General features: G+C 45.5%; 3 protein-coding genes, 3 non-coding genes and 1 pseudogene across 9 annotated transcripts in view; 5 read left to right on the top strand and 2 right to left on the bottom strand.

The window, feature by feature from the left end:
• The first annotated feature begins 1,739 nt into the window (after positions 1–1,739).
• Positions 1,740–2,239, top strand: LOC142832450 (small ribosomal subunit protein uS19-like). Its single transcript, XM_075942878.1, has one exon. The coding sequence runs from the start codon at positions 1,964–1,966 to the stop codon at positions 2,192–2,194; it is 231 nt and encodes a 76-aa protein (XP_075798993.1). The 5' UTR covers positions 1,740–1,963; the 3' UTR covers positions 2,195–2,239.
• A 1,730-nt stretch (positions 2,240–3,969) lies between these two features.
• Positions 3,970–5,515, bottom strand: LOC142832828 (heterogeneous nuclear ribonucleoprotein A3 pseudogene; annotated as a pseudogene).
• A 4,565-nt stretch (positions 5,516–10,080) lies between these two features.
• Positions 10,081–19,207, top strand: Rpl5 (ribosomal protein L5). Of its 2 annotated transcripts, none has more exons than XM_075943586.1 (8): positions 10,081–10,187; positions 11,413–11,482; positions 11,570–11,685; positions 13,218–13,352; positions 14,395–14,597; positions 15,599–15,776; positions 18,473–18,561; positions 19,054–19,207. In XM_075943586.1, the coding sequence occupies exons 1-8, from the start codon at positions 10,185–10,187 to the stop codon at positions 19,151–19,153; spliced, it is 894 nt and encodes a 297-aa protein (XP_075799701.1). In that variant the 5' UTR covers positions 10,081–10,184; the 3' UTR covers positions 19,154–19,207. The 2 variants fall into 2 exon arrangements, with proteins under 2 accessions (XP_075799701.1, XP_075799702.1); XM_075943587.1 differs by having other exon boundaries at positions 15,599–15,777; positions 18,477–18,561.
• On the top strand, positions 15,435–15,528 carry LOC142833263 (small nucleolar RNA SNORD21). Its single transcript, XR_012907387.1, has one exon. It is a non-coding gene; the product is annotated as a small nucleolar RNA SNORD21 (small nucleolar RNA).
• Positions 16,067–16,196, top strand: LOC142833266 (small nucleolar RNA SNORA66). Its single transcript, XR_012907390.1, has one exon. It is a non-coding gene; the product is annotated as a small nucleolar RNA SNORA66 (small nucleolar RNA).
• LOC142833265 (small nucleolar RNA SNORA66) lies at positions 18,626–18,758 on the top strand. The gene has a single exon (XR_012907389.1). It is a non-coding gene; the product is annotated as a small nucleolar RNA SNORA66 (small nucleolar RNA).
• Positions 19,208–19,565: 358 nt separating the features above from the next.
• Dipk1a (divergent protein kinase domain 1A) overlaps positions 19,566–24,475 on the bottom strand; it is a 75,203-nt gene continuing 70,293 nt past the window's right edge. For all 3 annotated transcript variants that reach the window (XM_075943585.1, XM_075943584.1, XM_075943583.1), the window contains 2 exons: positions 22,830–23,006; positions 19,566–21,461 (listed from right to left, as the gene is read on the bottom strand). In XM_075943585.1, coding sequence (XP_075799700.1) covers positions 20,649–21,461; positions 22,830–23,006 — 990 coding nt within the window. In that variant the 3' untranslated portion in view covers positions 19,566–20,648. The remainder of the gene's footprint in view (positions 21,462–22,829; positions 23,007–24,475) is intronic.

The raw sequence follows: 24,475 nt of genomic DNA, 5'->3' as shown, positions 1-24,475 counted from the left end.
TCTCTGCCTCCGAAGTGCTAGGATTAAAGGCGTGCGCCACCATATCTTATATGCAGTTAACTGACGTGTGACCCCTGTAAAAAGGATTCTTTGTCCCTGAAAGGGGCTATGACCCACAGGTTGAAAACCACTGCCTCAGGGAAAGCCCTGACTCTCGACTCCATCCCAGACCACACAGGCAAAGTGAAACAGTTTCTGTCGACCAAGATCTTTCCCCTCCCACCTGAAGACTAGCTCTACAATCTTCACATGCATTTCCATGGTGCTCTGATGTCTTGGTTGGGAAGGGAACACTGCACAGTTTTGGGTGAGGTTCCCCCCCCCCACACGCACCTTTCAAGCCTTGTAGACTTCATCTGTTTAAAAATCCAATTATAGGGGCTGGAGAGATGGCTCAGCGGTTAAGAGCATTGCCTGCTCTTCCAAAGGTCCTGAGTTCAATTCCCAGCAACCACATGGTGGCTCACAACCATCTGTAATGAGGTCTGGTGCCCTCTTCTGGCCTTCAGGCATACGCGCAGAAAGAATATAATAAATAAATAAATATTAAAATAAATAAATAAAAATCCAATTATAGGACCACACCATATTAATTATATAAAATACAGGTACAAAGCTGGACGGTGGTGTGGCATAGCTTTAATCTCAGCACCGGGGAGGCAGAGGTAGGCAATTTGAATCTGAGAGTTCGAGGCCAACCTGGTCTATAGAAAGAATTCCAGGACAGCCAGGATGACACAGAGAAACCCTGTCTCAAAACAAACAAACAAACAAAAAAGGAAACACTGAGTTGATTTCTATTCACAAGTCAAGAGAAATGAGCATAGATATCCAGAACATTAATATCCCTAGTCCCATGGTGAGAGAGAGCTATTGCCCTCGAATGGTGGAAGTGGAGGTTGCCCACAGAAACAGGAAAGAGCAGCCAGGAGACTAGAATAAGAGCACAACTCTCCCGCTCCAATTTCAGGAATTTAACACCCTATTCTGGCTCCTTCGTGCTGTGTGACAAACAAAATTTTTCCTGGGGGAAGATGCAACACAGTCTACTCACCCCAGATAGGAAGCCTATGATAGACCAGGGTACAGATATCACCAAAGTCAAATTTGGTGAACCAGTGAGTTTGGATGAGAGGTTACTTACAGGAGCAGAAATGACTCAAAGATAGCTGTGCCACCAAGGTCCACCCCAGCATAAGTGGGCAGTTCACAAAGCTGGGAACATGGAGCACACTGCACAGCCTGGGGCAGATCAGCAGGCTGGAGAGTATCCTTTCCAGGTGCCTCAGTTGGTCTAAACCTCTCACAGGCAGCCTGGCTGGTTTCTGCATCTTCCTGGCAGCTGCTCTGGGCTCAGAGTTTTCCTCTTTGCAGCTTTGTCTTCTCTTAGAGTCTTCTTTGCAGCTCAGCCTGGAACTTAGTTTGAAAAAGACTCAGTTTTTATTGTTACTCTGGCAGAGAGGAGCCTGGTGAATCTGGTAGGTTTCAGGGACTTCCTGAAATTATTTTGGGTTGTTTACCCTCCTGCTTAAGGAGCTTCCCTGCATGATGGGTTTTTCGGTGTCAGAGGAAACTGGATTCCTATCACCCACATGGTAGTTCACAGCCACTTGTAACTCCAGTCCCAGGGGATCCAATGCTCTCTTCTGAACTCCCCATCAGTAGGGCATACGTGTGGTGCATATTCATACATGCAGGCAAAATACTCATATACATGAAAGAAAAAAAATATACCCTTTTCCGAGTCGCCGCCAAGATGGCCGAAGTGGAGCAGAAGAAGAAGCGGACCTTCCGCAAGTTCACCTACCGCGGCGTGGACCTGGACCAGCTGCTGGACATGTCCTATGAGCAGCTGATGCAGCTCTACAGCGCCAGGCAGAGGTGACGCCTCAACCGCGGCCTGCGGTGGAAGCAGCACTCGCTGCTCAAGCGCCTGAGAAAGGCCAAGAAGGAGGCGCCGCCCATGGAAAAGCCCGAGGTGGTGAAGACCCACCTGCGGGACATGATCATCCTGCCCGAGATGGTGGGGAGCATGGTGGGCGTGTACAACGGCGAGACCTTCAACCAGGTGGAGATCAAGCCGGAGATGATCGGCCACTACCTGGGCAAGTTCTCCATCACCTCCAAGCCTGTGAAGCACGGCCGGCCTGGCATCGGTGCCACCCACTCCTCACGCTTCATCCCCCTCAAGTAGCTGTGGCCAATAAAGACTCATGTTCAAAAAAAAAAAAGAAAGAAAGAAAAAATATGTACATACTTTTTATTTTTCAAGATAGGGTTTTTCTGTATATCCCTGGCTGTCCTGAAACTTACTCTATAGACCAGGCTGACCTCAAACTCAGAGATCCACCTGCCTCTGACTCCCAAGTGCTGGGATTAAAGGTGTATACCACCACATCCAGCTTATAAATCTTAAGGAAAAAAAAAAAGTTATATGCCTCCACTTGGGAGGCTAAGGCGGAACTGTCTCAAATTCAAGTCCCCCCCTGAGATATGAAATGAGTAACGGATGCTAGCCCACTAGAGCGTGTGGCTCTCAGGCCTTGGCCTTCTCCTCCATTCCTCCTGCCTTGCTAAAAACCCTTAGATTACATTCCTAGACTTAGCCACCAAGGTCTATTCCCTTACTTGGCCATTTCCTCACTAAGTTAATGGCCAAAGTCGAGCAATCAGAAAGCCCCTTTGGCTCACCTAATTAACATGCCCAATTAAAATTAAACTCCTCATCCTAACACGGGATTTGCCCCTTTACTTTTATAAATTATCTTTTACCTAGGCGGTGCATCTGTCTCCCCTCTATCCAGAGACAGACCTTTGTCCCTCCAGGACAAATACCCCTCCCCCCTTTTCCTTGTCCCCTTTCCCCTTCTCCCCCTCCCTCTCTCCCCTCCCCCCTTTACCAGGGCATCCTAGCCGGTTCTAACACAAGCCTCCCCTTTTCCTCCTCTTAAAAATTACACCTGCAAGGTCATTTGCTGCTGTTTTTCTGCCTGAGTCAGAAAGTAGCCACTTAAACTTTTCTTCCCTCTCTGTGAAAACAGGTGCTTAGATGTGTTCTGTGCCTAATCGGGGGTCTGTAAGGGAGCCCATTCCCTGAGTTTCAGACCAACCTGGTCTAGAGTATAAATCTTTAAAAAGGCAGAGGCGTGGCGGGGAGGGCGGGTGTCCGGGGAGGCTGGGAATATGGCAAAGTGTCGGACTAGCGCACACGAGACACCGGGACTGGGTTCAGTCTCTACGTTGACGTTTCCTCCTAACTGAAATATTCCCTCCCGGAGAGAGGGAGAGGCTCATTGAGATTCCGGTGAACAAACGTCACAGTTCTGAGAAAGCAGAAAGTTGCAAGGCTGACTATTGAAGGACCCTCTTCCAGCTTTATGGCAAAGAGTAAACAGTTGGGGGGGGGGAGGGGGCGGAGGAGCTCTGACCGGCAGAGCTGCCCAGAGAAAACCTGCTGAGCACAATTTCAGAGAACTCGAGGGATGCAGTGTTCTTGGGTTATAAGGCGTTCTGGGTGAGCTTTTTGGAGAAAGAAACAGCTGCTTTCGGTCATCTCTGCGCCTGAAGCAACCCCTTGCCCCTAGTCCTGTTAGTGACTCCAAGTTGGACTTTGGTGCATGTCAGGGCTACCCTTATGCTGTGAGGAAATGCCACAGCCAGAGCAACGTGGAAAGGGTCTGGCTGGCCTACGGTTCCACATCACAGTTCATCATCATGAAAGTCAGGGCAGGAATTCAAACAGGGCAGGAACCTGGAGGCAGGAGCAGATACAGAAGCCAGGAATGGGTGGTGCTTGCTGGCTTGCTCAATCTGCCTTCTGATAGAACCCAGGACAGTCCAGGGTGGTACCACCCACAATAGGAAGGGTGTCGGGAGGGCCCTCCGACATCAATCACTAATTAAGAAAATGCTTTGCAGTCTTGTTTTTGCAGTTCAATCTTTTTTTTTTAAAGTTAAAAATTCCTTAATTTTTTATTCCTGTTACCACTACCACAATTTACAGGGCAATATACCTGATGTAATGAAAAGAAAAAGAAAGACAAAGCTACAACAGATAAAAGACCTCAGGAATGTACATCTAATTGACACTACATTGCATTAATCAATAGCTGCACTTTTTGCAAACTGTGGCGCTGACAGTCCTGAACAAGAAGGGCCTCCTGTTTAAGCTGCGGTAACTTTTCTGACTATGGATCATCGCTCCTTCTGTGGCAGATTTTTACAGCTCCTCTAATGCATTTAGGACGACTGTCTCAAAGTAACCTGCAGCTTTCCTGACAACTCCTCGCTCTCTCTCCTGCTAAGAACTGTAGCCCTTTTCTGCTGGTTTTTAAAAACCTTCTGCTACCATATCCACCACTTCCACCACCTGCTCCATAGCCACCACCATAGGGACTGCCTGAGCTTCTTCCACCAAAACTGCCCCCTTTCATGGGTCCGTAATTTGATTGCTCTTGTCCACTATAATTTCCAAAGTCATTATAGTTCCCACCACCATAGTTACCTCCACCAAAATTTCCTCCTTCATTGTAACCGTCATATCCTCCTCCTCCTCCTCCACCACATCCACCACCTTGGTTTCCATAGCCTGGTCCACCACCACCATAGCCTCCTCTACTGCTGTGACCAGGACCACCACCCTAGTTGCCACCATCACCTCCAAATCCATTATATCCACCATCACCACCTCCATAACTACCTCTGCTGCCACCACCTCCACCACCATAGCCTCCTCTTCCACCAAAGTTTCCACCACGACCAAAATTACCTCCACCACCTCCAAAGTTCCCTCCACGACCCATAAAATTGCCAGATCCACCTCCACGGCCTCTCTGTGATCCAGCAGACTGCATCTCTTGTTTAGAAAGGCCTTTTTCACTTCACAATTATGCCCATTCATAGTGTGGTATTTCTGAACAACAATTTATCAACTGTGTCGTGGTCATCAAAAGTCACAAAAGCAAATCCTCTCTTTTTCCCACTCTGCCTGGCTTCCATAACTTCTATGGTTTCAATCTAGCCATACTTTTCAAAGTAGTCTCTCAGGTTATACTCTTCTGTATCCTCTTTCCTACCACCAACAAAGATTTTCTTCACTGTTAAATGGGCACCAGGCTTTACAGAATCCTCTCTAGAAACGGCTCTCTTTGGTTCCACCACATGCCCATCAACTTTGTGTGGCCGAGCACACATTGCAGCATCCACCTCTTCAACACAAGAGTAGGTCACAAAACCAAAGCCCCTGGAACGTTTTGTTTGGGGATCTCTTATTACCACACAGTCTATAAGTGTGCCCCATTTCTCAAAATGTTCTCTTAAGCTATCATCTGTGGTTTCAAAGCTCAGACCACCAATAAACAGTTTCCTCAACTGTTCTGGTTCCTTTGGATCATGGCCCTCCTCCCCCACCCCGCGGCGGCGGCGGCGGCTGCGACGGCCGGAGTCAGGCTGGGGGCGACTGGGCGGCGGTTTTACCTCCATTTTGAGACCGGACTCGCCTCTTCCAACTCGAGTTCAATATGGTGCAGTTCAATCTTAAGGCGGCATTTTCTCAGCTGAGGCTCCCTTCTCTCTGATGACTCTAACCATCCAGCACATAAAACTATCCAGCACAATGCAGTTGTTACTTTGTTCTGGTTCCCTTTTGAGTGAAACATATGTGTGTGTGCTATCTCTGCAGGGAGTCTCTCACACAACATCTCAGCCTCTCTTAAAACAGAGATGCCTATAATCCTGGCATTTAGGAGGCAGAAGCAGGAGGATCAGAAGTTCAAGGCCTTCCATCTTCTATCACAAATAGCATTCAAGACCTTGTCTTGAATTACAACAAGGCCCTGTAGCTGGATCTTAGGGAGACATCTTTTCCATTGAGGACCCCTCCTTCTGCTGACTCTTGCCTGTGTCGTGCTGACATAAAACTTGCCAGGACAGAGGGTAGTAGTATAGATCAAGCCCAGGGCTCCACACACGCTAGGGAAGTGCCCTAACACCGAGTTGTACATTTGCTTATGCTATTTGAATATACAAAAACCCAAGAGACCCATTTTCTTTCTTCCACTCAAGTCTGAGTCACTGAGATCAACAATAGATCAAGAGAAGTCAGTGAAAGTCCAGCGGACATAGGACAGCACAGATGTTTTACAGCCTGGAATCTCTGGCGTGTGTAAGTTTCCAAGAAGAACCTCCTTTGACCCAGGCAGGAGAAAAGCATCTTGCCCCAGCCTCAAACTTTACAAAGCCATATGCAAAACAAATAAAAAGAAAAAAGTCCATTGTTAAATACTGTAGGATTATGGAACAAAAGCAACACAAAATTACGGCCACGCCTAACATAGTTACGGCCACGCCTAACCCTGAGCACGCTGAGAACCAGAAACTCTAAGCATCTCCTCTGGAGTTGACACCTTCTAGGCCCCTGGAAAATGCTAACGCAGATTTCTTGTGCTGTGGCCTCAAAACAGAAGGCAATTGTTCCTGACGGTCATGAAGACTTTGGTTTCTGATGTTGACATTTGAAAACTGCTTTTGCGTGTAGCAGGAGTTGAGTAATACTTTTATTTTTTTTTTAACAAGAGAAAAAGATTAAATTCTGGAATTCTTTCTTTCTAAAATGAATGCAGAAGATTCTTTTTTTAAAAAATTACTTTTATTCTGCCAGTATGTATGACTGTGCACTTCATGCATGCATGACCACGGTGGCCTGTCAGGAGAGGGTGTTGTGAGCCACTGTGTGGGTACTGGGAATCGAACCAGTGACTACTCTTAACTTTGAATCATTTCTCCATCCCTGTGGGAAAGATTCTTTTTGGGGGGAAGGGTTGATTTTTAAATAACAAAGTGTCATATCTAAATAGCACAACACACTTTTTGTTTTGTTTTGTTTTGTCACTCGCCCAGAATGGCTTTAATTCCCAGTGTAGCCAGAGGTCTCCCTGAAGGACCTGCTGCCTCCACTCCCCAGGGCTGGGATTAGAGATGACTTTCATGACCAGTTTATTAGTTACTTGTAGCCAGCGGTCTCCCTGAAGGACCTGCCTGCCTCCCCTCCCCAGGGCTGGGATTAGAGATGACTTTCATGACCAGATTATTAGTTACTTGTAGCCAGCGGTCTCCCTGAAGGACCTGCTGCCTCCCCTCCCCAGGGCTGGGATTAGAGATGACTTTCACGACCAGTTTATTAGTTACTTGTAGCCAGCGGTCTCCCTGAATGACCTGCTGCCTCCACTCCCCAGGGCTGGGATTAGAGATGACTTTCATGACCAGTTTATTAGTTACTTGTAGCCAGTGGTCTCCCTGAAGGACCTGCTGCCTCCACTCCCCAGGGCTGGGATTAGAGATGACTTTCATGACCAGTTTATTAGTTACTTGTAGCCAGCGGTCTCCCTGAAGGACCTGCTGCCTCCACTCCCCAGGGCTGGGATTAGAGATGACTTTCATGACCAGTTTATTTGTTACTTGTACTGGAACCTAGGTCCTCAAAGTTCATTTTTATGAAAAGACTAATTTGCTATTTATTTGGGCACCTTCACTGCCTTGCTAGTTTGTGTAAGCGTAAGTGTGTCTTATGTATGTGATGTGCACACACAGAGGCTATCAGGGTGCTGACGTCTTCCTGTATTACTCTCTACCATATCCTTTTGAGCTAGTCTCTTACTGAGCCTGAATCTGGAACCAGGTATGGTCTCAGGCATTCCTGTAACCTCAGCACTGTGGGGACAGAGACAAGAAGAAAACTGGCCTTTGCTGTCAGCCCAGCCACAAAAAAAAGTTAAGTTCCACGTTCAGCAAGAGACTCTGCCTCAAAAGAATAAGGTAGGGGCTGGGCACTGGTGACACACACTTTTAGTCTTGGTACTCAGGAGGCAGAGGCAGGTGGGTCTCTGAGTTCAAGGCCAGCCTAGTCTAAGGTAGAGAGTAACAGAGGAAGACATCCAGCATCCTCTTAAAGCCTTTGCGTGTGCACACCCACACACATATGTCACAGTTAAGCTTACACTCATACACATACACACAGAGAGACAATAAAGGTGCTCAAATCAGGAGCACATCAGTCTCTTTAGAAAAACGAATTTATCTACTTAGGTACTATTGCTTGCTCTGAATTATGTCAATGCAAGTGTTCAAAACCAAAACAGATCTGACTTTTAAAAGTAATTAAGTTTAGGGGCTGGAGAGATGGCTCAGAGGTTAAGAGCACTGACTGCTCTTCCTGAGGTCCTGAGTTCAATTCCCAGCAACCACATGGTGGCTCACAACCATCTGTAATGAGATCTAGTGCCCCCTTCTGGCGAGTAGGCATATATACAGACAGAACACTATATACTTAATAAATAAAAAAATTTTAAAAAAAAGTAATTAAATTTAGTTGGGTATGGTTTGACCTCTGACCTCAGGACTCAGGGAGAGACAAAGGATTATTATAAGTTTGAAGCCAGCCTGAGCTACACACTGAGCACCTGACTCAATGCAGGAACAGGAAGGAGATGGCTCAGCAGATAAACACCCTTGTCACTGGGCCTGATCAGAAGAGCTGTGTGGAAGGAAATGATTGAGTATTGTTTGAAAGTTGTCTTCTGACTTCCACATGTTGGCCATGGCATACATGGCCCACCCCCAACAAAATAAATATATGTAAAAAAAAGAAGAAGAAAAGGAGAGAGAGAGGGGGAGAGGGAGAGGGAGAGAGAGAGAGAGAGAGAGAGAGAGAGAGAGAGAGAGAGAGAGAATGTCGTTTTTGTAGCCCTGGCTGGCCTTGAACTCACAGAGATCCACCTGCCTCTGCCTCCCAAGTGCTGGGATTAAAGGTGTGTGCCACCACCGCCAGCAAGATAAAGATATTTTTAGGTTGCCCTCCACCCCCTGAAAAAACAGGGCAGTAGAGTCAGACAATGTTATTGCTATGCTGGACAGTGGTGACTTTAATCCCAGCACTTGGGAAGCAGGGATAGGTGGCTCTCTGTGAGTTCAAAGCCAGCCTGCTATAAAGAGCTAGTTCTGGGGCTGGAGAGATTTGCTCAGGAGTTAAGAACACTGGTTGTTCTTCCAAGAGGTCCTGAGTTCAATTCCAGCAACCACATGGTAGCTCACAGTCACCTGTATAAGGTCTGGTGCCAACTTCTGGCCTATAGGAACACGAGCAGACAGAACATTTTGTGTGTGTGTGTATAAATAATATAATATAAAATAAATCTTGGGCATATAGAATTTGTTTCAGATTGCATTCTCGTTGAGTTTACAGTTCTCACTCTTATATATAACCGTTCTTTTCACATGTTTAAATAATTGTTTACATTTTTCCCCCTCAGGTATCAGCAACTCAGGCTGGCTTCCCATTCACTATGCAGCCCAGGTTAACCTTGCACCTTTTTCGGATCCTCCTTCCTGTCCCTTCCACGTGTGGAGACAGCAGCACTAAGCTACCTCCCCAGCCCTAAGAGGAAAACTTTAGAGGAAGGGGGCTTAAATAAGCTCAGAGTGTTGGCTCAGAGTGCTGGAGGAAGAGAAAACAAACGACGATGTCAGGAACCCAGGAGACAACGGAAGTGCAGCAGGATAGTGCGGTGGGGTTCGTTTTGTTTTTACCTGGTAACTAAGAACTGACTGGAGATCCGCACTCCGTCACGTGCTGGAGAACGAGAAGTGGCGCGGGAAGAAGATGCCAGGACAGGGAACTCTCTCCTAACTCAAGCTTGGGGCTCTCGGGCCGGCTTCCTGTTGGCCCTGTGTGCTGCGAGTTTAGATGAATACTCCAGAAGTAATTCAAGTCATGGGAAGGCATGATTTCAGCGTAAATTTATTTTTATTTAACTTAATTTTATCCTTTCCTGCTTTAGGGGGAAAATATATATGTATTTCTCTGTGTGTGCGTGATTAGAAACGTCCTAGAGAAAAAAAAAAAATCCAAAACCTGTATTCCCTGTTCTCACCGCCAATCCTGCTTGAGGGTTGAGACAAGGCAAAAAAAAAAAAAAACCTAAAACCAAACCCTGACATTCACCCTCCGGCCAGCAGGGGGAGGCGGACCGAGCGCCTTGACGGCTCCGGCAGCTTTCTTCCCCACGTCGCCGGCGTCTTCGCGGCGCTACATACTGCGCATGCGCACGACACTCCGGTCTTTTTACCCCTAGCGCCGCCGGGCCCGCAGGTCTGCGTGGAGCCGCGATTGCGGGTTTCTGCTCCGCACCATGGTGAGTGGGCATCGGGGGCTCAGGGCGGCGCCTGCACGGGGCCGGGGCCCCTGCTCTCGCCGATGCCCGCGCGGGGCCCGTCCCTTGCGGCGCGGGCGCAGATGGCACTCGATTCTCGGCTGTGCGGCCGCCGCTCCTAGCGTGGCCTTCATGGCTGCCGGGGGGAGGGGCTGCGGCGTTGGGTGCCCGGGACGCGGCTTGCTGGTGCGGGCGCCCCGGTCGACCCCGGCCGCCTCTCGGGGCGTCCCGAGGGCTGCAGGGCGAAAGCCCGACCCGGCCCGGGGAAGTGGCCTTTAAACCGGGATTGTCAGCGGAGGCTGGGCGCCGTGGCACTCCTGATCCCGGAAGGGAACACGCGTCATTTGGGATTTGGCGGCTCTTAACCCCTTCCTAGCTACTGCCTGGTCCTCGTTTTCGGTGTGTTTGCAGAAATCGGACTTGGGAGGTGGACTGAGGGTGTAGGTAGCGTTGCCCAGTGCGAGTGACCGCGGAGTGTACGCCGTCCCGGAGCACCGAGGCACTCAGTTGAGGTCTTCACCAAACGCAGGGAGGAAGTGATAATTGTGAGGTTAAATTCTGGAGGTGAGGTGCCCGGTTTTCAGCACAGATTGCTGTCCAGGGTGATGCTTCCCAGGTTGGCACAGGGATCAGTTGGTACCGGTTCACGAGGAAGCAAGCAAAGGAGTTGAAAGGGTGTTTAAAGAGAATACGAAAATGAGTTTATACCTGCTTAGTAGAAGTAGGATCCCGCAGCTGTGGAGGGCTGAGTCTCGGGCCTTGCCTTTGCATCCACCTTTACAGCTTTTCTGATGCTTGGTTATGTGTTTGCACGATCTCAGCCTGTGGGTTGGGGTCGCATACTGGATATTTACATTACTATTCCTAACAGCAAAATTACAGTTATGAATTAGCGTGAGGAACCGTGTTAAAGGGTCATGGCATTAGGAAGGCTGAGAGCCACTGCTCCAGAGTGGTTGTAGATTCCAGTCTGGAATCATGCTACAAGTTGACAGTTGTATTAATTTGCTTTTGAATGTTATTGTTACACGGTTAACTCAGGTCAGAAGTACAGACTAAAGCAAAGTGATTGGAGTCTATTAACTTAGCACTCAGGAGCTTATCAAATTCTAGGTCGTCTTGGGCTACATAGTGACAGCCTGCTTGAAAAATAACATTGAAACATTTAGTAGAACACTGATGACCTTTTTTTTTTTTCCCTTTAAAGGGGTTTGTGAAAGTTGTCAAGAACAAGGCCTACTTCAAGAGATACCAAGTGAGATTTAGAAGGCGGCGAGGTATGAATGAGCAGCTTTTCTCCTGGTCTTGTTTCTGAATCAGCTTTGTGGTGGAATATCTGTCTTAAATTGTTTTTGTTCTTGCAGAGGGTAAAACCGACTACTATGCTCGGAAACGATTAGTGATCCAAGACAAAAATAAGTACAACACACCCAAATACAGGATGATAGTTCGTGTAACTAACAGAGACATCATCTGCCAGGTGAGTTTGAGCATTGTGTGATCAGACTCTACAACTCTATTTAGTCTCTGTGATAGAGAAGGTTTTCTTGGAGTTAGGTTTAAAGCTGAGGCATCAAAATTGCTATTTGGCTGGGCGGTGGCCACACTCCCTTTAATCCCAGCAGGCAGATCTCTGAGTTCAGAGGCCAGCCTGGTCTACAAGAGCTAGTTCCAGAACAGGCACCAAAGCTACAGAGAAATACTTTCTCAAAAAAAAAAAATGTTGCTATTTTTGGGCAGGTTTGGAAATCCTGACCCAGTTTTAATTGAGTTTGGGAGAAAGGCTGGGGAAGCAGGTTTGCATGTGATCTGCAATTACTCCTGCGGAGTTTGTCATACACAAGCTCCTGGCTCTTACTCTGTGCCACTTGACTCATTAAAGAAGCTGGTAATCCTTTCGAAGTAGGAAGGCCCACTTTTTTATTACTATTATTTAATGACCACTGGTGTTTTTCCTGCGTGAGGATGTTGGGTGCCCTGGAACTAGAGTTACAGACAGTTGTGAGATACCATGTGGGTGCTGGGAATTGTGCCTGGCTCTGCCAGAGCAGCGGGGCCACTGAGCCGTCTCCAGCCCCCATTGTTTTTTTTTTTAATATTTGTTTATTTATTATGTATACAATATTCTGTGTGTATGCCTGCAAGCCAGAAGAGGGCACCAGACCTCGTTCCAGATGGTTGTGAGCCACCATGTGGTTGCTGGGAATTGAACTCAGGAAGAGTTCTGGAAGAGCAGTCAGTGCTCTTAACCTCTGAGCCATCTCTCCAGCCCCCTCCAGCCCCCATTGTTAAAGGCGATGCTGACGAGCAGGATCACCACCTGGCTCTACATTAAGGTCCTGGACTGAAAAGCCAGCTTGTTCTTTCTGTTTGAAATGGGTTTTAAAATGTACAAAAAATATGCGGAAGCCCTCCAAGAAATGGCAGTTCCTGTATTCAGAACTTGCACGTTAGTTCTGGGTAGCTGAAATTTGCTGGCTGGGTGCACTTGCTTTCTATGCAAATTTATTGACTGCGAAGGGAGGGTTGTCTATGTTCTGATAACTGAGCACCACCTACCTAAGGCTTAGTTGAATTTAGCCTAAAGGATATTTTAAGAGTTGGGGGGGGTTGTTTGTTTTTTACTTGATTTTTGGGGTTGGGAGATTTGAGACAGAATATGTGTCTCCTTGGCTGTTCTGGGACTCACTTTGTAGACCAGGCTGGCCTGAACTCACAGAGATCTACCTACCTCTGCCTCCAATGCATTTGGCACCACAGCCCTGACTTTTATTTACTTATTTTTTGTAATTGTAACTAAGTTCTAATGTGTAGTATGTGTTTTAGCCATACTGTGTTTTTTGCTAAATTTCTGTGTAGTTCTAAAGTGGTAACTTCTAGATGTGGGTGAGGGTGTCCACATACACATAGATGTTCATAGATGTCTCTTCTCCCTCCCTCGTTTTGTTAAAAGGACTTAGGTGGGACTGGTACTGGAACAACAAATACTAACCTGTTTTTTTCTCCCTGCAGATTGCCTATGCCCGTATAGAGGGGGACATGATAGTCTGCGCCGCCTACGCACACGAGCTGCCGAAATATGGAGTGAAAGTTGGCCTGACAAACTATGCTGCCGCCTATTGTACCGGCCTGCTGCTGGCCCGCAGGGTGTGTCACCTGTGACTTCTGGATCTGTCTAGATCAGCGCTGTCTGATAGTTTTCTTCAGTGGTGGGGTCTGCGGTTTGCTATCCATTGGGTGTAGTTTGAGTATTTCAGATTGTTTAAAGCCTCCGAGAGCTGATGTTATGTGTTTATTTATTTGTGTGTATTAGTGGGGCACACTCCTACCACAGCACACTGGCGGTCAGAGGACACCTGCATGGGCTGGTTCTCTTCTAACCGTGTGTTCCAGGGGTGGGCAGCAAAGTATCTTTACCCAGTGAGCTGTCTCCCAGCCCAGAGCTTAGCTTTTAATCTTGAATTTGAAAAGTCACTTTGAGAATGGCTAGTTGGCCAGCAAAGACCCAGCTACCTAGAGGTGTGTGAATCTTCTACCAGCCTGCATTTAAAATGTAGGCCAGGAGTGTTCTGCTTAGATCCTTAGAATCTGATTTGATGAGATATCTATCACAGGTAGTTTATTTAGACATTAAGATTTAAGAAAATATCCTCCCCTCTTTGGAGGGTGGACGTTAATATGCTTTTTTTTTTCGCTTTTCTACGTGATTGACAGGGTCTACTAGTAGGAGGTGGAAATAGGAAAATCTGCCTTATTTTTGTGCTCTCAATTTTGACTGTTTTGCAGTGTAGTCGGCAAGCAATGTGTCAATGTTGACCCCGTCATCCTGGGTTGCTAAAATATACTTTTGTAGGGGGAAGGTTGCTATCTATGATAGGTAAAAACATCTTAGTGAGGTCTTGGCTTATGGTGAAGCCGTAGCCAGATAACGTACCGGCAGAGGAGTAGCCCAAATTAAGATGTTACACGGCAGAGCTGCAGACAGTTGTTCCTTTCAGCCTGGGATCCTACCTAAAATCTAATAAAACTACATCCGAAGATGTTGAAATTGTAGCCAAATACGACTGAAGAAATACAAAAATCACACAAGTAAATGTAAGGATCAAATTGTTCCATTGTTAGATGAAATACATTTAGGGTGGTTTGAGTGCATTGAGATGGGTTTTTATGTTGCCTTCTCTGTTCGTAGCTTCTCAATAGGTTTGGTATGGACAAGATCTATGAAGGCCAAGTGGAGGTGACTGGAGATGAATACAATGTGGAAAGCATCGATGGTCAGCCTGGGGCCTTCACTTGCTATTTGGATGCTGGTCTTGCCCGAACTACAACTGGCAATAAAGTTTTCGGGGCCCTGAAGGGAGCTGTGGATGGAGGCTTGTCTATTCCTCATAGGTAATAAATCGTATTAGAGGTTTCTGCCTCGACTCCAGTATTTCCTGTTAATGATTGGGCGGGGACAATCATTCTGTTCCTGCTGGATGTTAGATAACTGCACAGGAAGGGACTGTAACCTGCATTAGAAAAGAGGAGACAAGGTCTCACTCTCTAGCCCAAGCTACTCTGGAACTTGAGGTGATAATCTTCTGCCTCTGCTTCCTGAGTGTTGGCATTAAAGGCTTGTGTCACCACTGCCTAGCCCTGTGCATTTTCTTTTTCTGGTCAGAGTAAAAGTTGGTTTATTGAGTTGGGGGAGAAATGTGGCTTTTAGAATATACATTTAGAAACAAAGCCTCCAGCCATTAAGATTGCTGGGCATTCTTGGAAATTAAGTAGATTAACTTGTAGTTTCTTGAAGTTGGTGTGATTTTTGTCAAGTAGATGACTTATTGGCTTATAAATTGCTCCTTGAATATCTTCATTGTGACTTTAGGCAAATCACTAATTCCTCTTATCCTAGGTACTGAGAAATAAAAGGATTTGAGGGATGAGTTTTGGGGCTGCTTCCTGTGCCAGTGGGCGGGGAAACATGTCTAGAAAATACTGGTGACTGTTCAAAAGCCCAGCAAGGCAGGTGGATCTCTGAGTTGGAGGCCAGACTGGTCTGCAGAGCTAGTGCCAGGACAGGCTCCAAAGCTACACACAGAAACCTTGTCAAAATCGAAAGAATCAAAAAAGTGCTGATCTGGCTATGTAAATGCTTGGGAGACAGAGAATGGCTAGAGACTACCCTGAAGATGAAAAGCAAATTTGTTTATGGAGTCTTTATCTTGTGGAATTCAGAGATGAGCTGCTAGTGATGACATCCTGCTAACTGAGCAGTTAGTAGTTGGTCCTTTGATTGCATATGATGCAATAATTGTTTCAAGACGGGACTGATGGCAGCTCTTGAAGTGAATTCCTGGGAATGTAGTAGTTTCTTGTGTGTACACTAAAACATGAAAATTTCATTTTAGTACCAAACGATTCCCTGGTTATGATTCTGAAAGCAAGGAGTTCAACGCAGAGGTACATCGTAAGCACATCATGGGTCAGAATGTTGCAGACTACATGCGCTACCTAATGGAGGAAGATGAAGATGCTTACAAGAAACAGTTCTCTCAGTACATAAAGAACAACGTTACTCCAGACATGGTAAAAATTTACCTGAACATGCCTGTTCACTTGAGCAAATGCTTGTTTCAGTGGGTAGTAATCTTAACTGAGGTTTGTTTCAGTTGCAGAAAGGAAGGTTGCATGTTTCTCTGGGTGGATAGATAGGCTCCTGGGCTGCTACTGCCTTAAGTAGAGTTAGCATTGGGTGGGAAGGTAGGTACTTTATGTGAGTGGGCTTCCAGGATCTCCAGTCTTGGGTGCAAACACAGTAGCCGGAGTGGTTCCAGCACTGCTTGCCTCATCTCGCTGGTCAGATTTTCAGTGCAGTTGTGCAAACTCGATCACTAGCTCTGCATAATGTGGCAGCGGCTAAGGGAACCAGGTTTGCTAGAGCAATTGTGGTGACAGCAATGCACCGACCTCGGATGCCCTGAGGGCCCATTCTGTCCCAGAACAGGTCTGCTGTTTCTCATTATTCATTCTTTAGTTTGTCTTACCAGGCTTCACTTTCTCCTGAACATAACCAGGGAAGTTGATATTCAACCAGGATTGTCTTTGAACTTAAGATACTCCTGCTTCTACCTCCCAAACCCTACCCTAGTATTGGAGTTAAAGGCATGTAGTGCCATGCCCTACTGTGACTAACGTTTTGATTTTTGGATGGAATGAAAAAATGTATTTTAGAGTTTATTAATCCTGGGGAGCTGTACAGGTTGTTTGCAAAAGCAGCGGGTCAGAGGAGGTATTGTGTTTGCAAGAGTGAATTTGGTATTAGAAATCTAGGATGATGCAGATTAACTCACTGGAATAAGACACAGGGGCATCCGTGGCCAACCTGGTCTCCAGAGCTAGTTCCTGTCTCGAAAACAAAAAGAAAAATTGTGTGTGTGTGTGTGTGTATTATAGAGAGCACATCACACCATTACTAAGCTATTGTAACTGTAAAGTATGGGTTGGGAAGCACCATTTTCTGTGGTCGTATGCTTTGGATGTCATTTGAAACTTAAATTCACAGCTTGAGCTTTTAAGACGGTGGTTGTGCTTCTGCAGGCTTTTTCTGGGTCTTGTATTGACCTACTTATGTTGTGTTTGCTCAAAACATCACATTCCTGGGCTTTAGGTGCATTTTTTTAAAAGATTATGTTATACATATATATATATCGTGCGTTACCTGGTTATGCCTGCATAACCACGAACATCAGATCCCATTGTAGTTGGTTGTGAACCATCACGTGGTTGCTTAGAATTGAGTTTAGGATTTCTGAGCCATCTCTCCAGCTCCGAGATGCATATTTCTTAGTAGCTTCCTGTGTTCATGCTACAGTGCTTTTTGGCTAATATTTTTTATTTTGTGGTATTCAGGATTAAACCCAGGGGTTTGTAGGGCAAAACATACATGCTCAACCACTGAGCTTCTATCCCAGGCTTTTTTTTGTTTTGTTTTTCTATGACAGGGTTTCTCTGTGTGGCTCTTGGAGCCTTTCCTAACACTCCAGAGACCAGGTTGGCCTTGAACTCCCAGAAATCTGCCTGGCTCTGCCTCAAGTGCTGGGATTAAAGGCCACCAGTGCTAACTCTGGTAGTTCATTTTATCTGCAGCATTCTCTTCCTGTGTTCTTGTATTATTCTCTGCAGACATGATTCACCTAAATGACCCCCTCATCTACATATGGGAAGCTGTGTTCTCTGTTGGGAAGAACCAGGTTGTTTACGTTGTTCTGGCAGACTTTCTAGCTATGGTGGACTGTGAAGGAGAGGGGGGCTTATTTTCTGAGATGGAATCTCAGCATATAAGGTACTGGGATTACAGGCCTAGGCTACCACATTCAGCCAAGAAATTTTTTTTGTGGTGGTTGTTTGGTTTTGTTTTGTTTTTTTTTTAAGACAGGGTTTCTCTATAGCCCTGGCTGTCCTGAAACTCGCTCTGTAGACCAGGCTGGCCTCACAGAGATCCGCCTGCCTCTGCGTCTTGAGTGGTAGGATTAAAGGTGTGCACCTCCACCTGGCTTTTGAACACCCCTTCCTAAAAAGGGGCTGGAGTTAATACTACACATTCAGGATTACAACCTTGAGTTTGTTTGTTTGTTTGTTTTTTGACTGGGAGGGGGTTGAGACAGGGTTTCTCTGCTTTGGAGGAGCTTTATTTTTTTTAAACAAGTTTAGAATCAAGTTTCCAGCAACAAAATTTAATCAAATAGTTAAGGTCTGAGGTTCTAGAGACTGTACTAACTACCACATAAGAATAAATGGCAGAGTATGTCTTCAGTGCTGGGAATTGCTTTAAAAAGCTTGTCATGTAAAAGTAGATTATAAACCTGGAATATATGAGATAAAAGAAACTGGTTTCTAGATTTGGTGGGGCCTCCTTTCCCCTTTCTGTGTCCTTTCACTGGCTCAGTTGTCAGTGGACCTTCCTTACCCCCGTATAGTTCCCATCTTAGGCTCTTGGTCTGGGTGTGTGCCTTACCTTGACAGAATGCAGGTCAGGCAGTAGATTGCGGGTAAGGGTTTATTTCTGTAAAGATAAGTTTGTTGTAGACTGGGCATGGCTGCCTCTCAACATCAGTAGACACTGAGAACGCTGTGAGGAAGACGTAGGGTACACTTTGGTGTTTAAGCAGGAAACATCTGCTTAGTTCTCTAGAGAGCTGAGATTGAGCAGGATTGAAGTGCTGTCCCTCACTAATAGGGCGTCTGAAGAGAAGGCAAATACTGTTTGCTTTGCTTTGTTCCAGATGGAGGAGATGTATAAGAAAGCCCATGCTGCTATACGAGAGAATCCAGTCTATGAAAAGAAGCCCAAGAGAGAAGTGAAGAAGAAGAGGTTTGTGTTCTACTGTTCTCTAGTAATAAGGTTTCATCTCGCTGCTCAGATTTTCAGTGCAGTTGTGCAAACTCGATCACTAGCTCTGCATAATGTGGCAGCGGCTAAGGGAACCAGGTTTGCTAGAGCAATTGTGGTGACAGCAATGCACCGACCTCAGACGGCTACTGAGGTGCCCATTCTGTCCCAGAACAACAGTCTGCCTCCTAATCTTGAATAGTAGGCTGAGGATGGCAATGAGAATCTAGCCATTGCAGCTAAGTATATGCTAAAACTTGAGGTGGGTGTGGTGGCACAGTTTGTGATCTCAGCACTCAAGAGGTTGAGGCGTGAGGATTGCCATGAGTACAGTCACCTAAAGGAGAGAGAGATTGATTGGCATATCTATGAAAATGAGGTTTTCAACCTCCATCCAGCTACAAAGTCTGCTGCTTTTCAGCTGAACTTGGGGGCTATATTCCTGCCTTTCTTATTTTTTACTTTGTCCTGTAGGTGGAACCGTCCCAAAATGTCTCTTGCCCAGAAGAAAGATCGGGTTGCTCAAAAGAAGGCAAGCTTCCTCAGAGCTCAGGAGCGGGCTGCTGACAGCTAAAGCAATTTTCTATGAAGAGTTTTTCATAAAGATAATAAACTTATTGACCAAGCAGCCATTTCTGTGTTAGCTAAGCTGTTATTATGAAACTGGGGGATAGCGTGAAGTCATGAAACCAAAGGCGTGGGACTCAGATCCACTGCCTCTGCTGGGATGGAGGGCAAGCATATCCATATCGCTGGCAATTTCCCCACCTCAACAAAACAAGCTAGTTACTTTTCCAGACAAGCCATCTTACATGGATTCCAGCGGAGCTCTTGGGTTTCTAGTCTTCCTGGAAGGAATCGCTATCCTTTAGTGTGTCAAATTTGGTAAGCTACAGACCCACGATCATTGGGACATAGTTCTTCCAATGAGAAGAAAATATCTCAGAGTCAATCTTGAAAGCAAACCAGTGTGAATCCATGGCTGGAAGATTTCAGAATGACAAGTCCAGATTTTAACTGAACAAAAAAGGGTTGTGGGTTTTTCTATGCTTAGTTTTTATTTATTGGTTTGTTGGTTGGTTGGTTTTTCAAGGCAGGGTTTCTCTGTATCAGTTCTGACTGTCCTGGAACTCACATTTTAGTCCAGGCTGGCCTCTGTTCTGGGGATTAAAGGCGTGCACCACCAGTGCCTGGCCTTAAGTTTTATGCAGATCTTGAAAGGTATGTGCCAAACTTGAATATACATAGGAAGATAACTTAAAAGGGTCCAGTATTAAATCCTGAATTTACAAGGTTTACATGGGAAAAAACCAGGTGATACATTTATGCCTCCTAAGAAGTAACTCTTGGTTCCACAAGAAGGAAAAATGGTCTTTGCTTTATGCTGTCAAAATAGCCTTGATTTGTCAGCTGAGGTGGTTCGGGATTTGCTTTATGGTACTGGGCCTCATGAACATGGTTACTTAAGTACATCCCCAGCATGAGGTGATATCTGTTGGCTGATGATTGCTAAGATGACCCCATCAGATCTTCAGGTTAATTCCAGTCAGGGGCAACGTCGTGTGAAGCTAAGAGTTGCTCCCAACTTTCTAAACTCCATGTGAAGTTAAAATGTGTAAGTATAATACAACAAACCAGTCTTTTAATAAAAGGAGTCATTTTAATTCACCTGTGTGGCATTTTTAATTTGAGTTAATGTGCAGACTTTTTTACCATGCTAAAACATTAGTAAATTCATATATAAATGTCCTTGTTTACACAGCAGCATCAATGCAAACAACGTGTCCAGCAGTGGGATTTGCCAACAGATCAACAGCGCACTCACTCTTTATGGAATGAGGCTTTTCACAGCATTAATTTCAGTCAAAATATTAACAGTGAATGTACTTACGAAAGGGCAGGGATGAGTTCTGAACATAGCTTGGCCCTACACCTGCCGTTATTATCAACACATTTCAGGTGATAACTTGCTTCATAGGCCCCGGGGACAGAAGCCATTCTTTTTAATGGCTTATATGTTCTTAAAATTATATGTAGATTCTCAATGATGACGATGCTATCCAAAAGGACTAAGAGTCATTTATGTAGGAAATTTTCTTCCACAATAATGTTTTTAGGTTATTTAATATCAAAGAATGTTCCATTTCCATTTGATTTGCTGTGACTTTGAGAGCGATACAAGAATAGAGCTGTTTTTCCAGTTCTTCCCGGATTTCACTCGGAGCACCATGCAGTAAGTAGTCCTTGAGCAGCTGACAGGCTTTTGCCAAGTTTGGCTGTATTACTTCTGCCGTGCATTTCATTGTGCTCTGGTCGCAGCTAGTTCTGCAGTCTGTACCGTACACACAGTCCAGGTCAGACTCGCAGTGGCGGTCCTTAATAAGTTCCTTTAGGTTGGTCTCTGGCACAATTTTTCTCATGTCCACCATCTTCAAGTCGTATTTCTCATTGTACCCTAGGTTCTGGGCACTAGTATCACACATGAGGAAGTTCCCATAGGGGCCATGGAAAACATCCTCCACAAATTCTAGAAGTCCTATGGCTATCTTGGCCTTTCTAGGCCAAGACGGCGTGAACAACTGATCCATGCTCCTTCTGAACCCAGACGGAATAAAAAGTTCAATGACCCATGGAAGACTTACTCCATAGAGAGAGGTATATTCAACACTTTCCATCACATAGAGGTCACCACAGAACCCCATTAGTTTGGGGGTGTGTTCTTTATCTTTAAGTATGACCATCAGAAGAAACTCATTCAGCTGGAGAAGGGCCCATGCTGACTTGGCTTCCCCTAAGGAGACCTGGCCATCTCTGTCTCCGTCAGCCACTGTCAGGATGAGGTTGACCAATTCAGAGAGGTTTCCTTGGTCACCTAATTTTGCCTGTCAAGATAAAGATTTGATGAGTTACAAAGAAGGAATAAAAGTTTGGAGGATCCTTAATTTAAGCTTGTGTATCTTAGCAAATAAATCTGAATATAAAAAAAATGCTGAAATGTTCTTAGCGCCAGACTAGAGTACCATGTGTGAGGGTCCTGAATTTAATCTCTAGTCCAAAACAAAACCAGAGGCCTCTCTGGAATAGAATCAGTCTGTAGGTCACGTCACCATGCTAGCAGTTATCCCAAACACCGAACATGATCATCATGTATGCTGTGTGTGTGTCTGGGCACACATGCAGCGTATGTACGGGATTGGTGTGGGGTGGAAGTTAGAGAGGTGGTGGAAATCAGTTCCCTCTTTGTACCCTGTGGGTTATGGAGATTGGGCTTGGCGGCAAGTGACCTCTGAGCCATTTCCTTAGAATAAGAAAGTAAATTACTTCTTGTTACTATTTTTTTGAAAATGAAACAAAAAAAAAAATAAGAAAAACCTAAACAGGTTTTCTTTCTTTTGAGATGGCCTGAACTGTAGGCCTGAACAGCTTCTCTTGTCTTTGCCTTCCAAACCCTGGGATTGTAAGCATTCACGAACATGGATTTAAATAATTTCAAATCCAATGTAATGGTGCACACCTATAATACTAGAAATAATACAGAAAGCTGAGGATTACAATTCAAAGCCTGTCTGGTTGGTCAATTTAGTCTGTTTCAAAGTAAATTTTTAAAAGGCTAAAAAGGAGTTGGGTGAAGCTGGAGCACACCTTTAATCCTGGCCTTTAGGAGGCAGAGGCAGGCAGACTCAGTGAGCTCGGGGCCAGCCTGGTTTACTACACAGAGAAACTCTCAAAAAACAAAAGATAAAAGGGAAGGGCTAGGGATATAGTTTAGTGGTCCTTGGCTCATTCCCCCATATAATGGGAATCCAGCTATTGAAACTACATTAATTTTATTTCACTTTTTTTTGTATCAGACTTATTATTTATGCTCATGGCCTCACATTGTAGGCCAGGCTGGCCTGGGACTTAACTATGTAGCCCAACTAAACTGGCCTCAAACTTGAGGCAACTTTCCCGCCTCACCTCAGTCTTCCAAGTAGCTGAATTCCAGGTATAAGATGCTGTGCCTGGCTCTTGTTATCAACTGAATGTCAAAATGTGCAGCAATCGAGTGCCCCTCAATTCTATTTATAGCTATTATAAATAATATAAAGGTTAACATCCATTTTTTCCCCTTTTATTGGGGTCATTTCTTCAGGACGGAGGCTTGAAAGGAAAGAATGCCAACAATACGGCGAGTTAAGACAGTGTCCTGTGGGTTCCTCTGTGTGAACCCAGCTTCACACTGCAGGTGCAGGACTAGACACACTCACCTTAAAGAGACTGTAGACCATTTCTTTGAATTTCTGCACAGTAGTTCCCCTGGTTGGTTTATCAAACAGCACTACTTCTTTTCTTGGCTCCAATTCAGTTCCAAAGTCAAGATGAAGAGCTTGTTCCATTTGACATTTCACAAGACCTGGTAGATTATCCCAAATTCCTAAATACATCTTTGTGAAAAAGAATGGCAAATTGCATTACGTATCATACGAGAGGAGACGGTACAAAGCGGACAGCTGCATATTTTCAGGGTCTCCTCCTCTACACAACACAAGCAAGCACTGAGCCACTGAACTAGATCAGTGACTTTATTTTTACCTTTTGAGATAGTGTCACTGTGTAGTCCAGGCTGGTCTCAAATCCTCTGGCCTCAATCCCCTGAATGCTATGCACGCACCAGCACACCCGCTCTGGATTTCATTTCAACACACGCACCAGTACACCCGCTCCTGACTTCATTTCTGAATGCAAATCTGAAGTATTCCCAAGGCTTTTTCCTTAAAAGACTTTTAAAAGATGAACACAATGCAGTTTGGCAGTGTTGGCGCACACCTTTAATCCCAGCACTCAGGAGGCAGAGGCAGGTGGATCTCTGTGAGTTCGAGCCCAGCCTGGTCTACAAGAGCTAGTTCCAGGACAGCCAGGAGAAACCCTGTCTCAAAAAATCAAAAATCAAATAAAAACAGTGCAGCTAAGATTTAGAATCTCTCTAAGCTGTTCAGGCTGTTGGTATGTATCAAATTAACATTATATAGTATTTACTACATTATGCAAGGCTAAACAGTGTGTTAAATGCAAAAATGGTTATTAAGCTTGGAGTAAAGTCACCTGCAAAAGAAACTAGAAGAGGATGTGAGGAACAAGGAGTGTGCGCCGAGGGTATCACAGGAAGCACAAGAGTCTTCAGCGACTCCCAGGGTTGAGCCTGCTGGAGCTCTTAGGAGCCTGAACGCCACATTCAGGAGCTGTGGGCCTTAACTCTGATCATGTCCAGTCTCATCTTTCTGTCCCATTTCTCCATTTGGGATGGGAATTATTTTTTTGTTATTTTTTTGTTGTTTTATTTTCCTTTCTAAGATGGGGATTTTTGTTATAGATTTTCGTTCATGGGTTTTGTGAATCAAGCTGGCCTTAAACTCTGCCTTTGCCTCCCTCGTGCTGGGATTGCAGCTGTGTGCCACAACACCTGAACTTAGTTTGTTTTCTGAGACAGGGCTTCTCTGTTCTGTAGCTCTGGCTGTCCTGGAACCTGCTACACAGACTAGGCTGACCTTGGACTCACAGAATTAAAGGTGTGTTTCAACACACACCCCTGGAAGTTGAACTTTGTTTTAACAGAAGGCCCCTGAATTTTCCTTCCCTAAAGCAGCTGAGGCCTTGGGACTCTGGTTGTGGACTTCACTGTAAAGTAGACAGGAGCCTAGGAACAGTGGCCCTGGGGAGCTCAGGCTGTGCCTACCCCGGATTACCCCATCTTATAAGGCCTTACTCTGAGCCCCCACAGATTGCTGGCCACCACCATCCGCAGCACTCCAAGGGGCACAAACTGACGGATCGTGTTTTTCTGTGCCAATAAATAATGGCATATCAAAATATACCCAATCATATTCGGAACTCCAGACAGATTTCAGTTACACCA

The sequence above is a fragment of the Microtus pennsylvanicus genome, chromosome 12, assembly GCF_037038515.1.
Source record: "Microtus pennsylvanicus isolate mMicPen1 chromosome 12, mMicPen1.hap1, whole genome shotgun sequence".
In the NCBI taxonomy this organism is placed as follows: Eukaryota; Metazoa; Chordata; class Mammalia; order Rodentia; family Cricetidae; genus Microtus; species Microtus pennsylvanicus.
Note: the sequence above shows the minus strand (reverse complement) of the source record. Positions and strands in the feature narration are given on the sequence as shown.

Coding starts and splice junctions, on each gene's coding strand:
- Rpl5 (XM_075943586.1), top strand. Junction 11,686..13,217: donor ACAGAGACATCATCTGCCAG/GTGAGTTTGAGC, acceptor TTCTCCCTGCAG/ATTGCCTATGCCCGTATAGA. Junction 13,353..14,394: donor GCCTGCTGCTGGCCCGCAGG/GTGTGTCACCTG, acceptor CTCTGTTCGTAG/CTTCTCAATAGGTTTGGTAT.
- LOC142832450 (XM_075942878.1), top strand. CDS start 1,964: ATGGAAAAGCCCGAGGTGGTGAAGACCCACCTGCGGGACATGATCATC.